At 43.9% G+C, this 14,383-nt stretch overlaps 1 protein-coding gene and 1 pseudogene across 2 annotated transcripts; one reads left to right on the top strand and one right to left on the bottom strand.

The window, feature by feature from the left end:
* Window positions 1-913: 913 nt before the first annotated feature.
* LOC136552863 (protein ENHANCED DISEASE RESISTANCE 2-like) lies at window positions 914-7,616 on the top strand. Of its 2 annotated transcripts, none has more exons than XM_066544436.1 (22): window positions 914-1,343; window positions 1,829-1,903; window positions 2,311-2,364; window positions 2,451-2,516; window positions 2,923-3,020; window positions 3,099-3,154; window positions 3,245-3,361; window positions 3,447-3,487; window positions 3,586-3,686; window positions 4,233-4,328; window positions 4,421-4,485; window positions 4,569-4,640; window positions 4,755-4,910; window positions 5,091-5,293; window positions 5,407-5,446; window positions 5,558-5,703; window positions 5,791-5,892; window positions 6,100-6,144; window positions 6,223-6,363; window positions 6,457-6,552; window positions 6,850-6,951; window positions 7,157-7,616. In XM_066544436.1, exons 1-22 carry the CDS (start codon window positions 1,044-1,046, stop codon window positions 7,328-7,330), a joined length of 2,346 nt encoding a protein of 781 aa, XP_066400533.1. In that variant the 5' UTR covers window positions 914-1,043; the 3' UTR covers window positions 7,331-7,616. The 2 variants fall into 2 exon arrangements, with proteins under 2 accessions (XP_066400533.1, XP_066400532.1); XM_066544435.1 differs by having other exon boundaries at window positions 5,064-5,293.
* Window positions 7,617-10,724: 3,108 nt separating this feature from the next.
* On the bottom strand, window positions 10,725-11,483 carry LOC136549205 (uncharacterized; annotated as a pseudogene).
* Window positions 11,484-14,383: the final 2,900 nt, after the last annotated feature.

Here is a 14,383-nt window from a genome sequence, read left to right as displayed (position 1 = left end):
TCTACAAAATGTGTACTTCAAACTTTCTTAAGGTGTCACATATATATTTTATAGCGTTTTTGTTCAATAAAAATTAGTTAACATCTCTACTTGTTAACTTTATAAATCGTGAATTAACTTTTCGTTTTACGTTTTTACGACTCGTTTAAGTTACAATGCTTTACCTATCCATCATATCACATGCAATATCACATGACATGCTTTAGCAAATAATTCACTGTCACCGAGGGTGTTACAGAACGCACCAGAGCGAGCAGGGGCGGGGGCAGAGTGAGGAGTGGCTGCCCGGTCAGAGGCACGCACCAGAGGAAGCAGGGGCGCGGTGCATCTCCATTGCTCGCCGCGCGCCAGCAACCTTCTCTAGTGTCCTCGTCAGTCGAAGAGGCGAGCGCATCGCCGTTTATTCGCAGGGCCATGAGGCGACTATGGCCTCTCCTGGTTTAATATGGGGTAGGTGAGTAAGTGCTGGTTTAATATGGGGTAGGTGAGTAAGTGCTGGTTTAATGTGGGGTAGATGAGTAAGTGCAGCTACTGAGTCTGTAAGGACGGTGCGTTCGGATAGAAACGGGACGTGAGGACGTCCGCATCACAACATTATCGTTTGAGAAAAGTTTTTTTTTGGCGAATAACAATACACGGTGCATTTCACTCAATTGGAAATGTACTATCTGATCCTACCTGGTACTTTTTTTTGTTTGGCCTGATCACGAAATGGTTTAATGCTATGGAAAATGGTGCTCTTTTTCACCAAAAAAAAAGATCAATATGGATTGATATATGGCTCCATGAATGACTAGTATCCTAGATAAGTATAGGATGACATCATTGATCATGCTAAACACAATGGTTTAGCCCATTAATTAACTGCTACTGCTACTATCTTTAGAAGCTTAATCAATGTCAAATACGGGAGGCCACTGCGCGTCTCCCGCCCCGCCACCCTTCCAACCAACCGCTCCCTCCCCTTCCCCGTCTCCACCCCGATCGCCGCGCGATCGCGCCCCCCAGGCCCAGAGGCCAGAGCGTCGCGCGCCAAGGGGAAGATGCTGAGCTCGCTGAGCTCATCGGCGTCGAGGCGGGAGGCCGCGGCGGCAAGGGCGACCAAGAGCGGCGAGCTCCCCAAGTCGGCCGCCATCTCCTGGAAGGACGTCGCGGCTACCGCCAGGAGCGGCGAGCTGTCCAAGGCGGTGGCCACCGTCAGGGAGGCCGCGGCCGTGCACCACGAGGGATGGATGGTGCGCTACGGCCGCCGGAAGATCGGCAGGTCCTTCTTCCACACGCGCTACTTCGTGCTCGAGAGCAGGCTGCTCGCCTACTACAAGAAGAAGCCCAAGGACAACATGGTACGACTAGATTGCCATTTCCATAGGTGCTAGGGTTTGTTCTTACAGGAGCTAGCGCCTCCAACCTCTGAACAGTTCGGTCCGTTTTATTTGGGTGCCCAATGTGGGTTGCCTTTGTCTTTGCCTAGGATTACAATCTGGTAGAACATTGGGTGCTCCCTGTTGCAAACATGGGAGCCTGCTGTTATACCACCCAAAACAAAGTGGTGATCCATTAAGCACGATGATTATGTTTTCATTGTTGCAATTAATTATGTATCAAAATCGCCGATTAGTCAACATTAAGTTTTCGATTTTAATTATTTTTCCTTTAGTTATCTGCATTCGTGCTGTTTCTGATACTGTACTATGAACTACTCTCTTAGTTATGCTTGATTTCCCAACATATTATATATTCATCCTACCTACCACCTGAATCGCATTAGCACCAAAGTATCCTTTCTGATGTTTGATAACTTAGGTGAAATTTGTCATTGTGCATCCAGGTGCCCCTCAAGTCGCTGCTAATAGATGGGAATTGCAGGGTGGAGGATAGGGGGCTCAAAAATCATCATGGGCAAGTGAGTTTGGCCTCCAGTTTTGTTTATTAACTTGAATTGTGAATGTTATGCGGTCAGTAATCTTCATGTGTACTACATCCTGCTACAAGAAGCTTGGTAGATGCCAGTTTGTTCCCTTCCTTTTTCTTCCTAAGAAAATGAAATATGCCATAAACATATATGTGTCTAAGATCATCTTCTTGTATGACACTGATTGTGAAAAAGGGCCCACTACCATCTCAACTACTATATAATGCACCTCACTAAGTACATGCGGATGTATAGGATGCAACAACAACCAAGCACTTTAAAACTATATAATGCACCTCACTAAGTGTTCCATGGCATGTGATTTTTCTACTTTCCTTGGCAATCGCAGTTGGATTTTCCTGTGCTTATTCTCATCCCTCCCATGGGTTCTTTTTCAGATGATTTATGTTCTCTGCGTTTATAACCAGAAAGAGAAGGAGCATCAAATAACGGTTAGTTGAAGTAGCTTCAACCATTAAACAGAACTACAATCCTCCCTGATTTATCTAGTTTCAAGTGACAAGTACTCAATCCACAGATGGGTGCACATGATATTGAAGATGCATTGGCCTGGAAAAAGAAAATAGAGCTCCTCATTGATCAGGTGCAGTAAGTCTCTGTTTCAGCCCCATTTTTACAGCTATGGCACAATTGCTACAAGCATGTCTTGAGAAAGCTTGGATTTCATATGCCCTTTTCCATATATCATTTAGGTTGGCTAACAAATTGATGATTGCGTATTAGTTTGGTAATTAAATAGTAGGCAGTAATGTTTCACAGTAAATCACAGTGCTAGAATGTGATATGAGCTTCTTAGATCCCATAGTTCACTGCGTCAAAAGTACTTGACCAGTTGGTCACTGTCTTCAGAAAACTCGCAACTTAATTAAACTAAATAGCCGCTGAATCAGATGCTAGACAGCATTGTATCTTAATTCGTTTTCATGAACATTGCAAAATCAAGGACACATTTTACATGTTATAATGCAGAACGTTTTCTTTTCTTCCAGCAACCAGACTCTGCAGCTAAAACCCATAAGGCATTTGCTACAATGGACTTTGACATGGAACTCGGAGGGCAGTTCTCCTTGTCAGACCGTGACAGTGCGTAAGTGGCATTACATGTCTTCGAGTATCTTGTGTAAGGAATTTTACTGAATTAGCTAGAAACTTATTATTAATGTAGAGCTGAAGACGAAGAGGAACGGCCTACTTTAGTTCGCAGGACAACTATAGGGAATGGTAAGAAGTCATGCTAACTGATCTTTGTGAAGTTGTGTACTGATTTGCAGCATTTGTGTTCATAATTCACCATATCATTTCTGTTCTTAGGTCCCCCCGAATCAATACATGATTGGACCAAAGATGCTGATTTTGGTATGTCCAGTCAGAATGACCTCACTCAACTCTATTCTAAGAAGAATTGGCGACTACTTCGATGCCAAAATGGCAAGTCTGTGTTTCTTTCCTTAGGTGTTAATCCTTCCTTGGAGGATGTTTGAAGTTGGGATCGCTTACCGGTTTGCATTGGCAGGGTTGCGCATTTATGAAGAACTTCTGGAAGTTGAATACCTTGTATGTTCCAATTGTAGTGCCTTTTCTTCTCCAAAATAAATCTGGGTACAACCTGAAACTCTGAAGCTGATGACAACATGCTACTGCATGCCATGTAGGCAAGAAGCTGTAGCCGAGCTATGAGGGCTGTTGGTGTAGTGGAAGCCACATGTGAAGCCATTTTTGGGCTGATGATGAGCATGGATGCAACAAGATACGAGTAAGCAACTGGTCCTTTAACTTAGTGGTTTCCCTAATACAAATACCCCCCGTTTGAAATTGTAAGGCCTATTTCTTAGTGACAAGCCTTTGAGCAACAAGTACTCTGTTAGTATATAATTTCAGTGCCACATGTGTGTGTGTGTGTTGTTGTTGTTGAAATGTATTCTTTCCCTTTATTTTCCTTCTTAATATAATGATGCAAGCGGTAGAGTCTTACCGCCTGTGACCGGAAGGTCCCGGGTTCGAGTCGCGGTCTCCTCGCATTGCACAGGCGAGGGTAAGGCTTGCCATTAACACCCTTCCCCAGACCCCGCATAGAGCGGGAGCTCTCTACACTGGGTACGCCCTTAATATAATGATGCAACACAGGCACACAGCTCTCCTGCGTGTCCGAGAAAAAAAATGCCTTGTAAAAGAAACCGAAGGGAGTGTTTAATATCAATGATATGTGGCTGCTAGGATTGAGAGGGACCGCCAGCCCAGGCCCAATAGGCTCATGACGTACTCTAACAATCAACCTTGTTGATCTTTCTTTGCTATTTAGGTGGGACTGTAGCTTTCGCCAGGGTAGTTTAGTTGAAGAGGTTGATGGTCACACTGCAGTACTATATCATAGTTTGCAATTGCATTGCTGTCCAAGGTAACTACAATTCTCATAGATTGACAAGTTCCTGTCATAATCTTTTGCCTCTGATTATTCTAAATGTAACTTCCATCTACGTGAACGTGCAGGTTGATCTGGCCTCGGGATCTGTGTTATGTTAGGTATTGGCGACGTAATGACGATGGAAGTTATGGTAAATTGTTGAGCTATAATCATTCAAGCCCACTTTACTCTCTTTAGTGTCTTCTTTCTGACAATGTGTGTTTACACATGCAGTTGTGTTATTTCGTTCTACAGAACATCCAAACTGCAGCTGTCAACGAGGATTTGTAAGGGCTTTTATTGAAAGTAATTTTCTCAGGCCCATAATAAGTCCTGCACCTACCTTTACTAGAAACTCCATGTATAAACAAAATTGTCAACTTCTATTCTTTTGTTTTCCTGAAATTTCTAAAAATTCAGGTGGAGGATTCAAGATTTGTCCTCTTAAGTGTCGCAATGGAAGACCCCGGACTCAGGTTCAGCACCTTATGCAGATTGACCTGAAGGGATGGTTCTTGAATTACTCTACTTCCTTTCAGTATCATTCTTTGCTGCAGATACTGAACTGTGTTGCCGGTACTGAAATACTGTTTTTCTTATGACACAACCATTAACAGCTTTATATTTAGTATGAAAGAACGAATGAAATTTGTTAAACTGACCACTCAGCCTTGTTGTCTCACCAATTCATTTCTGGTCGTTATGGCTCTAATCTACACTTAATCCCAGGGCTGCGTGAATATTTTTCCCAAACAGATGATATCCATATAACTCCAAGGATTCCTGCAATGGAGAGCATGGCTGATGTGAATACAGCACAAAAGGATGAGAAGCTTACAGAAATTGACTCCAATACTAAACCAGCAGATCAAGAACATGTAGGAAATAAAAACATGGGAACTATTGATGAAGAATCGGATGACGATGAGGAGTATCAGGTTCCTGAAGCTGATATAGAGGTGCAAATATCCTAGACCAAACAATGAACAAAAACATCATGAATTCGTAACTTACTACAGATTTTGCATGTTTCCTCACTTGATACTAAACCTTGATCAAAACCAATGTACAGGAAAGCCCTAAAAAATCTGACAATGAAGCTAAACAAACGGGTTTGTTTCCCTTTTCTATTCTATATTCCTGCATTCTAATATCTGTTGTCATCAAGTTCTAGGGAAGGTGTTCTCTGTTTCTGTAACAGCAGTACTTTTTCAATATGACAGATGAGCCTCCAGAAAAAAATGATTTATCTTGCTTTTCTGGAATCCTTCATCATGATCCGGATGAGAAAAGTCGCAACTGTTGGACAGTACCTGATAGCAAGCTTTTCAAAGTTCGTAGCAAGAATTTCCCAAATGACAAATCAAAGGTCTGAATCTTCCAGTTTGTATTTTATTGCTTGTGAAGCATGTTGGATAATATAAAGAATCTTAACACACTAATATCCAAGTTACAGATACCTGCTGCAAGTTATCTAATGGAGCTTGCAGCCATTGATTGGTATAAGGACACCAAGCGTATGGATAATGTTGGCAGGCAAAAAAATTGTGTTGCTCAGGTAACCAAAACACTAGCCTAATTGCTTCCATTATTCCTATGTTGCAGCTGTTATTTATTTAACTTTAAATTTTCACTATTTCAATATAATTATGATTCAGCTACAACATGATAGTAGATGGCATTGCTTTTATCAAGGAGCTAGGACCAGCAAAAAAAAAAAAACTTTACCTTTTATTCATGCCTCTTTCTTTTACTTCTATTATAGGTTGCTGCTGAGAAAGGGATGCATACATTTATTGTCAACTTACAGGTAAGTCACTATTCCATAAAACTGTTTTGAACCTTTATCCATCCGTTTGATTTTTTTGGTGAATTTATCCTCTTGTAGATTCCCGGATCAACTCACTACAGCATGGTCATGTATTTCGTCACAAGTTCCTTGAAAAAGGGATCATTACTGCAGCGCTTCTTTGATGGCGATGATGACTTCCGCAACAGCAGACTGAAGCTCATACCATCCGTTCCAAAGGTCTTTTTTCACCCAATATCTATGTACGGTGTTACAACAGTTTTGTGTCCTTCACTTCACTTTGACTTAAAAAAGGAAAAAATAAAACTTCAGGGTTCTTGGATAGTGCGGCAGAGTGTTGGCAGCTCCCCTTGTTTGTTGGGAAAGGCATTGGATTGTACCTATGTACGAAGTCCTGGGTATTTGGAGGTGAGGCCAATAATGTTGTGCTTGAAATATTTCTAACACATCCCTTGTCTTGTGTAAAAAAAGATTTATCTTGAGATGATATGTTTTGGCTAATACAATTTGACTGGTTATTACAATTAGTGCCAGATATAGAAGTGAAAAATGTCTAACTCTGCTGTCCGCATGGCTTGTAATGGGACCTTTTTCTCTACTTATTAATATAATGATACACACTTCTCCTGCATGTTCGGGAATGAAAAATGCGAAAAATGTCATTTGTGAATAAGGCAATGCATCTGAGCCTGTAGTGTTTTGCAGGTGGACGTTGACATTGGTTCTTCTGCAGTAGCAAACGGAGTTTTGGGCTTGGTGTTTGGTGTTGTCACAACATTAGTAGTTGATATGGCTTTCCTAATACAGGTTGGTGTCTCTTCTCTACATGGATGGACTCTGTTTTTAAGTGACCTTGACGGTTTTGTTTTCTCTAAAGACTGCGAATGCAATTCACTCTCTTTTTAAGTATACTCTAGCTGGGATAAAAAAAAACTACCAACAACCCAGGAGGTTTTTCCTGTCCACGTCCTCACTTTTGGCTGTTACCATGCTATTACTTGTGTACTTTCAGGCAAACACATATGAGGAGCTCCCAGAGCAAGTTATAGGCGCAGCTCGGCTATCTAATGTGGAACCGTCTACAGCAGTAGTTCCTGACCTTGAAAATAACAGTGACAGTAACAAAGATAACAGCAGTAATGACGCTACATCCTCTGAGGATGATTCGTCAAAGAAGACCAACTGATTCGACTTTTCTTTGAAGATTTCGATGAGCGCCTCAGGTTGTCTAGTTCTTTTTTCTCCTTTTAAGCTCTGTGCTGTGCATGTATCTTCGCGGGCTTGCATCATAGTTGCAGTCTGGTAGATCTCCTTGGGCACCTACAATTGAGCCCAGAACTTCAGACATGATCTTTTATTTCCTTCTCATTGCAGTCCGTTCTTAATCCTTCACATCAATTTGTGGAGGTGATTCAGTGTACATGCTAGCAGAATTACTGTAGATAGTACTATCTGATGAACACGTTGAACTGTCTAACTTGTTACGTACCATTGGGATCACCGAGTACAATCTCTCCAGAGGTGAAGGGGACAATATATAGAGAGCCTCATGGCTAAATATAGAGTGGGCCTATAGATAGAGCCTTAACCATACACTTAACACCCCCCTTCAAACTCAAGGTGGAAGTGGAGGATCTGAAGCATTGAATTTGATCAAGTGAAGCCAATGCTGCTCCCGAGTTTGTGCTTTAGTGAAGAAGTCGGCCAATTGCAACTCTGAAGGCACATACTGGAGAGAAATAGTCTTCTGATGACAATGAGACCGAGTAAAGAAAGCATCCACACCAATATGCTTTGTGAGTTCATGCTTCACAGGATCATTAGCAATTTGTATGGCTCCTGTATTATCACATAGAAGAGGAGTGGCAACATCACAAGAGATGCCTAAATCAACCAACAACCATCGAAGCCATACAATCTCTGCAGTAGTAGTGGCAAGTGCTCGAAGTTCAGCCTCTGTACTAGAGCGAGATACAGCTGCTTGCTTCTTGGACTTCCATGCAATAGGAGAAGAGCCAAGAAGAATGCAATATCTAGTGATGGAACATCGATCTGTTGGGTCACTCGCCCAAGTGGAATCCGAGTAAGCATGAAGCTGAAGCGGACTATCATGCGCATAGAGTAAACTTTGAGATGATGTCCCCCGTAGGTAGCGTAGCACGCGAAGTAAATGTCCAAAATGAACAGAAGTTGGGGCACAAACAAATTGACTCAAAATATGGACTGCATGAGCAATATCCGGCCTAGTGACAGTGAGGTAAACAAGGCTGCCCACAATGTGTCGATATCGAGAGGGATCCTTAAGAGGTACCCCATCAGTGGGACGAAGTTGCAAGTGAAGATCCATGGGTGTGGCAGCAGTTCGACTATCAGTGATGCCTGAACGAGCAATAAGATCTTGTATGTACTTAGACTGAGAAAGATGATAGCCCTGAGTAGATTGCTTGACCTCAATGCCTAAGAAATAACTGAGAGGACCCAAATCAGACATCTGAAATTCAGCACTGAGTTGTTGCTTCACATGGGAAATGTGATCCTTATCATCACCCATAATCAGCATATCATCAACATAGAGAAGAAGCAACGTATGGCCACGTGGTGACAAATGAACAAATAAAGCCGGATCATGATCACTAGCTGAAAATCCAGCAGCTCGTATCATGGAGACAAAATGCTCATGCCAAGCACGAGGAGCCTGTTTAAGGCCATATAAAGCACGACGAAGACGACAGACATATCCTAGAGGAGCGACAACACCCGGGGGCGGTTGCATATAAACTTCTTCAGTCAAATCACCATGAAGAAAGGCATTCTTGACATCCATTTGAGATATGGGCCAAGAAGAAGCTGCTGCAACTGCAATTAATGTACGGACTGTCATCATATGAGCAACAGGTGCAAAAGTCTCATCATAATCTAAACCCTGAGTTTGATGAAAACCTCTAGCAACAAGACGGGCCTTATATCTCTCTATAGAGCCATCTGACTTGGTCTTCACTTTGAATACCCACTTAGATGTAATAGGTATTGTGTGCGATGGCAATGGAACAAGATCCCAAGTGCCTTGACGATCAAGGGCGGCAAGTTCCTCAGACATAGCTAGCTGCCATTCCAGAATTTGAGAAGCTTCCTGATAAGTGGATGGCTCATCAACAACAGCATGCAATTGGGGAAAACCGTACTTCTCTTCAGGATGAATGGTACTGCGGTCTCGAAGATTATATCGTGGAGCAACCTGTAACTCATGAACATGTGAATCATCAATGTTATTATTAGAAGCATCAGCAGCGGGCTCATCTGGACTAGCCATGGTGGGAGAACTAGACGGAAGCTGGGAGGGACGACGGCTGTAGACACGTGTAATAGGTGGTTTTGAAAAAGATTGAGATGGAGACAAGGATGTTGTAGGAGGTAAAGGTGGTGTGATGGAAATAGGAGGATCAGATGGTGCAGAGGCATCATCGGTGGATGAATTTGGAGGAAGGCTAAAAAAAAAAGAGGTGGACTCTATGGGAGAATATGAAGGGGTAGTGGAAGGGTTATAAAAGAAGGGGCGATCCTCATCAAAGGTAACATCACGAGAGATGCGTATGCGATGGGAAGAAGAGTCATAACATCGATAACCTTTATGCTCAGGACTATACCCTAGAAAAACACATTCAACAGATTGTGCAGTCAATTTTGTGCGCTCACGAGGTGCAAGCAGAACATAGCAAGTGCATCCAAAAACTCGAAGATGATCATAGCTAGGAGGAATACCAAAAAGTACTTCTCCAGGACAGTGATCAGACAATTTGGATGAAGGTTGCCTATTGATGAGATAGATAGCAGTGGAAACAGCTTCTCCCCAAAAATGAGAAGGGACAAATGATGAAATCAAAAGTGTGCGAGCTGTCTCTATGAGATGGCGATGTTTTCGTTCAGCAACACCATTTTGAGCATGAGCACCTGGACAAGAGAGCTGTGCAAGTGTACCCTCAGACAATAGAAATTGGCGAAAGACAGCAGACAAGTACTCACCCCTAGAGTTTGAACGAAGAACTTTAATGGGAGCTGAAAATTGTGTGTGAACCATTCGAACAAAAGACTGATAAATGGAACACAATTGTGAACGATGTTTCATGAAATAAATCCATGTATAGCGAGAATAATCATCAATAAAAATGACATAGTATTTATGGCCACCTTTTGTAGCAAAAGGTGCAGGACCCCATACATCAGTATGAATAATATCAAAAGGTCTAGCAGAACGAGAAACACTAGAAGGGTAAGGAAGTTGTATTTGTTTGCCAAGCTTACAACCCTTACAATGAAAGCTAGACTCAATAGAGGTATGACCTAAACAACCTTTATTTATCATGGACGACAATCGAGACCTGGAAAGATGACCAAGGCGATGATGCCACTTGGCAAATGAAGAGGCTGAAGATGATGCAGCGGATGAGACATGAGCTGTAGATGGAACAGACGAAGGAAGACGTAGAGTGTTCAAAACGTAGAGGCTAGAAGCACCTTTACGGCGATGGCCAGTCCCAATCACTTTCCCGCTGCGACGGTCCTAAATAAAATAAGATGAGTCATCAAAACCAACAAAGCAATTCTGGTCGGTAATTTGACCAACCGATAGAAGATTCATAGACAACTGAGGTACAAAGGAAACATTGGGTACAGAAAAGTGATTATTGCAAAGTGAGCCCTGATGAGTGATATGACAATATGTACCATCAGCTGTCTGAATAGAAGCACCATCAGGGACCGGCTTGTAGGCAACCAGCTGGGACTGATCAGAGGTCACATGAAAAGAAGTGCCTGAATCAAGCACCCAAGCCGAGGGAGCACTAGCAGTCGAGGAAGTAGCCACTGAAACTGAGCTCTAGGAGTGGAACCAGTACCACGACCACGACCACGACCACCATGAGCAGCACACCGTGCACGATACTCAGCCAACTTCTCTAGGATGACTGAGAGAAACAATTTTCTGAAAGATGACCAGTCTTGCCACAATGCTTACAAGGTTCGGTAGAGGTACTATTGGGTGCACTAGTCCTCCGAGAAGCTGCCAACACACCATGAGACACTGTAGAGGATAGGGACTTGAGACGAGTTTCTTCTGCAAGCAAATCTGACAAAGCATTTGCCATAGTGAGATCAGAAGAACTGTGAAGCAACCGTGTACGGATGGAATCATACTCAGCTCGAACTCCCATGACAAATCTGTAAGTGAAAAACTTTTCAATAAATTTATGTGCTGGACAAAAATCAGCTGAACATTCAGGTACCATGGAAGTCAATGATCCCATCAATTGATCAAAAGCAGAATAGTACTCATCAATGGACATATCATTCTGCTCTATGACATGAGTTTGCTGCATAAGACTATGTAAAAGAGCCCCACTGTCCTGTACATAGCGCTGCTTTAGATTTTCCCATATGGCATTAGTAGTTTTGAACTTAGATAGACTCATAATCAAGGATTGTTTAGTACTATTGACCATAGCAGCCATCACTTTGCCATCATTGATACCCCAATCCTTTACTACAGTAGCATTACTACCATCCTCCTTAGGCTTAGGGGCATTGTCAGTTAAATGATGTAGTAAACCATGACCCCTTAAAGTAGTTTCTACACAGAAGGCACATTCAGGATAATTTGGACCCTCTAAAGTGATACGGATGACAATTGCGTTGAGTTGAGACTGAGACATGATGGAAACAACTGTTAACAGCTGACCAAGGAGGAGGGAGGCAACGATCTGTTACCACTGTGGTATAAGAAGCAGAGGACCCCCTCTATTTGCTGAACATGCAAGACCTCCTCTGCTCTGCTCCCACAGGCGGGCAGAGCAGGGAAGTTGGAGACTGAAGAGGCGTGGAGCAGCGATGAGCAGAAGCAGATGACGATCAGGACCTCCTCTGCTCTGTTCCAACAACAGGCAAGCAAAACAGAGAAGCCGAAGATTGAAGAGGTTGAAGAGGCAACGAGCAGCGACGAGCGGAAGCAGCAGACGATGATCCCCGCAACGGAGACGAGTCACGAGCGACGTGCCCCACGACGGATGATTCGCGATGCAACGCGACGAGTCACGAGCCAAGTCACGGGCGGGCGATGAGACGGCAACGGGCCATCGGGCGAAGGGGCACGGCGATAGGCCGCGTGAAGACGCGCGATGAGACGGCGATGGGCTGTCCACGCGAGAAGATGGGCGACGAGAGGGCACAGCGACAGGCCGCGCGAAGAAGAGAGGATCCCAAGGGAAAAAATGGATCGTGTATCAGACTAATCTAATCCTAACCCTAATCCCATAGCGCTGGTACCATGTTATGTACCATTGGGATCATCGAGTACAATCTCTCTAGAGGTGAAGGGGACAATATATAGAGAGCCTCATGGCTAAATATAGAGTGGGCCTATAGATAGAGCCTTAACCATACACTTAACATAACTAATCAGCTGAGTTATAAGTGCTATGTGTGAGTAACCAACACTTGATGGTGCTGTGCTTAGATATATCAACAAATCAGCAGAGTTCTCATAATGAAAAAATGGGGCACTATAGGCATCGCTCTGAAAAAATGAGTAAATAAATAGTAAAATGATCAATGGTCCCGCAAAGACGTCATGCTCAATTTGTGGCTAAAAACAAGAAGAGGAAGTTTGAATAGTTTTTGAGAATTTTTTTATATTTCTTGAGGGAAGGAAACAGGAAAGGAATAGCTATTTAAACTTTCAGAAAGGAAGCGTGCAAAGATATTATGTCAGCGGTTTCGGTAGTTTGGAACAGGAAGTTTGTGAACTTGGGCGTCCTCAACTCAGCCTATATTACTCTTGTCGGGTTCATAAACCCAAGGTTCCTTGCGGGCCGGCTTCCCAACAAAGGCTCGGCCCAAGCAGACAATGCGCAACTCATGGGCCGGCCCAGGTATCTAAACAACAGGCCGGAAGAGCGATCCAATCCCCGACCGTAAGGTCTGTCCGAGGAGGAGCGGCGCCTGTTTTCTGACTCCGGCCCACCTCTCCGACCGGAGCGCTCACTTTAGTCTCTAGCCCGCCTTCGGACGGCCTCTCCGACTGAAAGGCCTGGCAAAAGCACTACTTCTGACTCCAACCCCTATCTCCGACCGTGGTACGTGAAAACCCTGCTCACTGCTCTTCTCCGACTGGCGCAACCAGAGCCGACTGGGACCAACCGACCAGGACACCCCGCTCGAAAAGGACCAGGGAACAAACAGAGAAAGCAAAGCAAGACGCACAAGTCAAACCACGATACCAGGGACCGTACCCTGTACACCTATAGAAATAGTACTCTACAACCTCCCTGACATAAACAGTGTTGTAGACGCTGATATTTTCCCTATAGTATTGTGGGCTTCATTAACTCCCATACGGTAAGGCTCCCCCCACATGCCTCTGGGCATCGACAGTGTTGTGGGCGCTAGCTTTTACCATACCGAGTGAACATAGCGAAACCCCTCACATGCCTCTGGGCATCAACTGTATAGCAGGTACCGACATCTGCCATACCCAAACAAAACGACACAATCGCCCATGTGCATCCGACATCCAATAGTGTTGTGGGCGTCTACCATCATCCTATACCCGCCGGCATGGGCAACAAGTCTTAGAAGCATATGTACTCTCTCCCTCTCACTTGTAAGGCCATCCTCTTCATCTATAAAAGGGGATGCGCTCTTTCCCAATATTCAAGTGATTCTAGATTCATTAGATCGATCAAGTTCACTAGTTTACAACCATAGAACCGCTAGGTTCGAACCTCAAGCACACGCTTGAACACTTAGCTTATAGTGGAGCTCCTGTCGCTCTCGGCCCTTCCGTCCGGAGTCCGATCGGGCCTCTTGTACCCCCTATCTTTCTTCTTCTCGTTTGTAACCCCACTACAAACTTTGAGCACCTAGGCTCAGGAATAAAGTCACCGATCGACTCAAACTGGACGTAGGGCACGTTGCCTGAACCAGTATAATCCTATGTCATTGAGTGCTAGGCCACCTCCGATCACAACGTACGGCAAAACTACAAATATTTACTTGTTGGTAACTTTCTGCACCAACAGTTGGCACCATCCGTGGGGAAGACGCTGTACGTTCAACACTTTTTGATCATCGGATGGCCCACTTTTCCACCACCTTCGCCATGGCGGGCTCAGGCGATACGATTCACTTTGGCTCACTGGAGTTTCCCGCACTCCCACCTATTGGGTGTGGGTTCCACCTGTCTTTGAGC

The sequence above is a fragment of the Miscanthus floridulus genome, chromosome 4 (assembly GCF_019320115.1).
Source record: "Miscanthus floridulus cultivar M001 chromosome 4, ASM1932011v1, whole genome shotgun sequence".
NCBI classification, from domain to species: Eukaryota; Viridiplantae; Streptophyta; class Magnoliopsida; order Poales; family Poaceae; genus Miscanthus; species Miscanthus floridulus.
Note: the sequence above shows the minus strand (reverse complement) of the source record. Positions and strands in the feature narration are given on the sequence as shown.

Coding starts and splice junctions, on each gene's coding strand:
- LOC136552863 (XM_066544435.1), top strand. CDS start 1,044: ATGCTGAGCTCGCTGAGCTCATCGGCGTCGAGGCGGGAGGCCGCGGCG. Junction 3,362..3,446: donor ACTACTTCGATGCCAAAATG/GCAAGTCTGTGT, acceptor TTGCATTGGCAG/GGTTGCGCATTTATGAAGAA. Junction 4,329..4,420: donor CAATTGCATTGCTGTCCAAG/GTAACTACAATT, acceptor GTGAACGTGCAG/GTTGATCTGGCCTCGGGATC.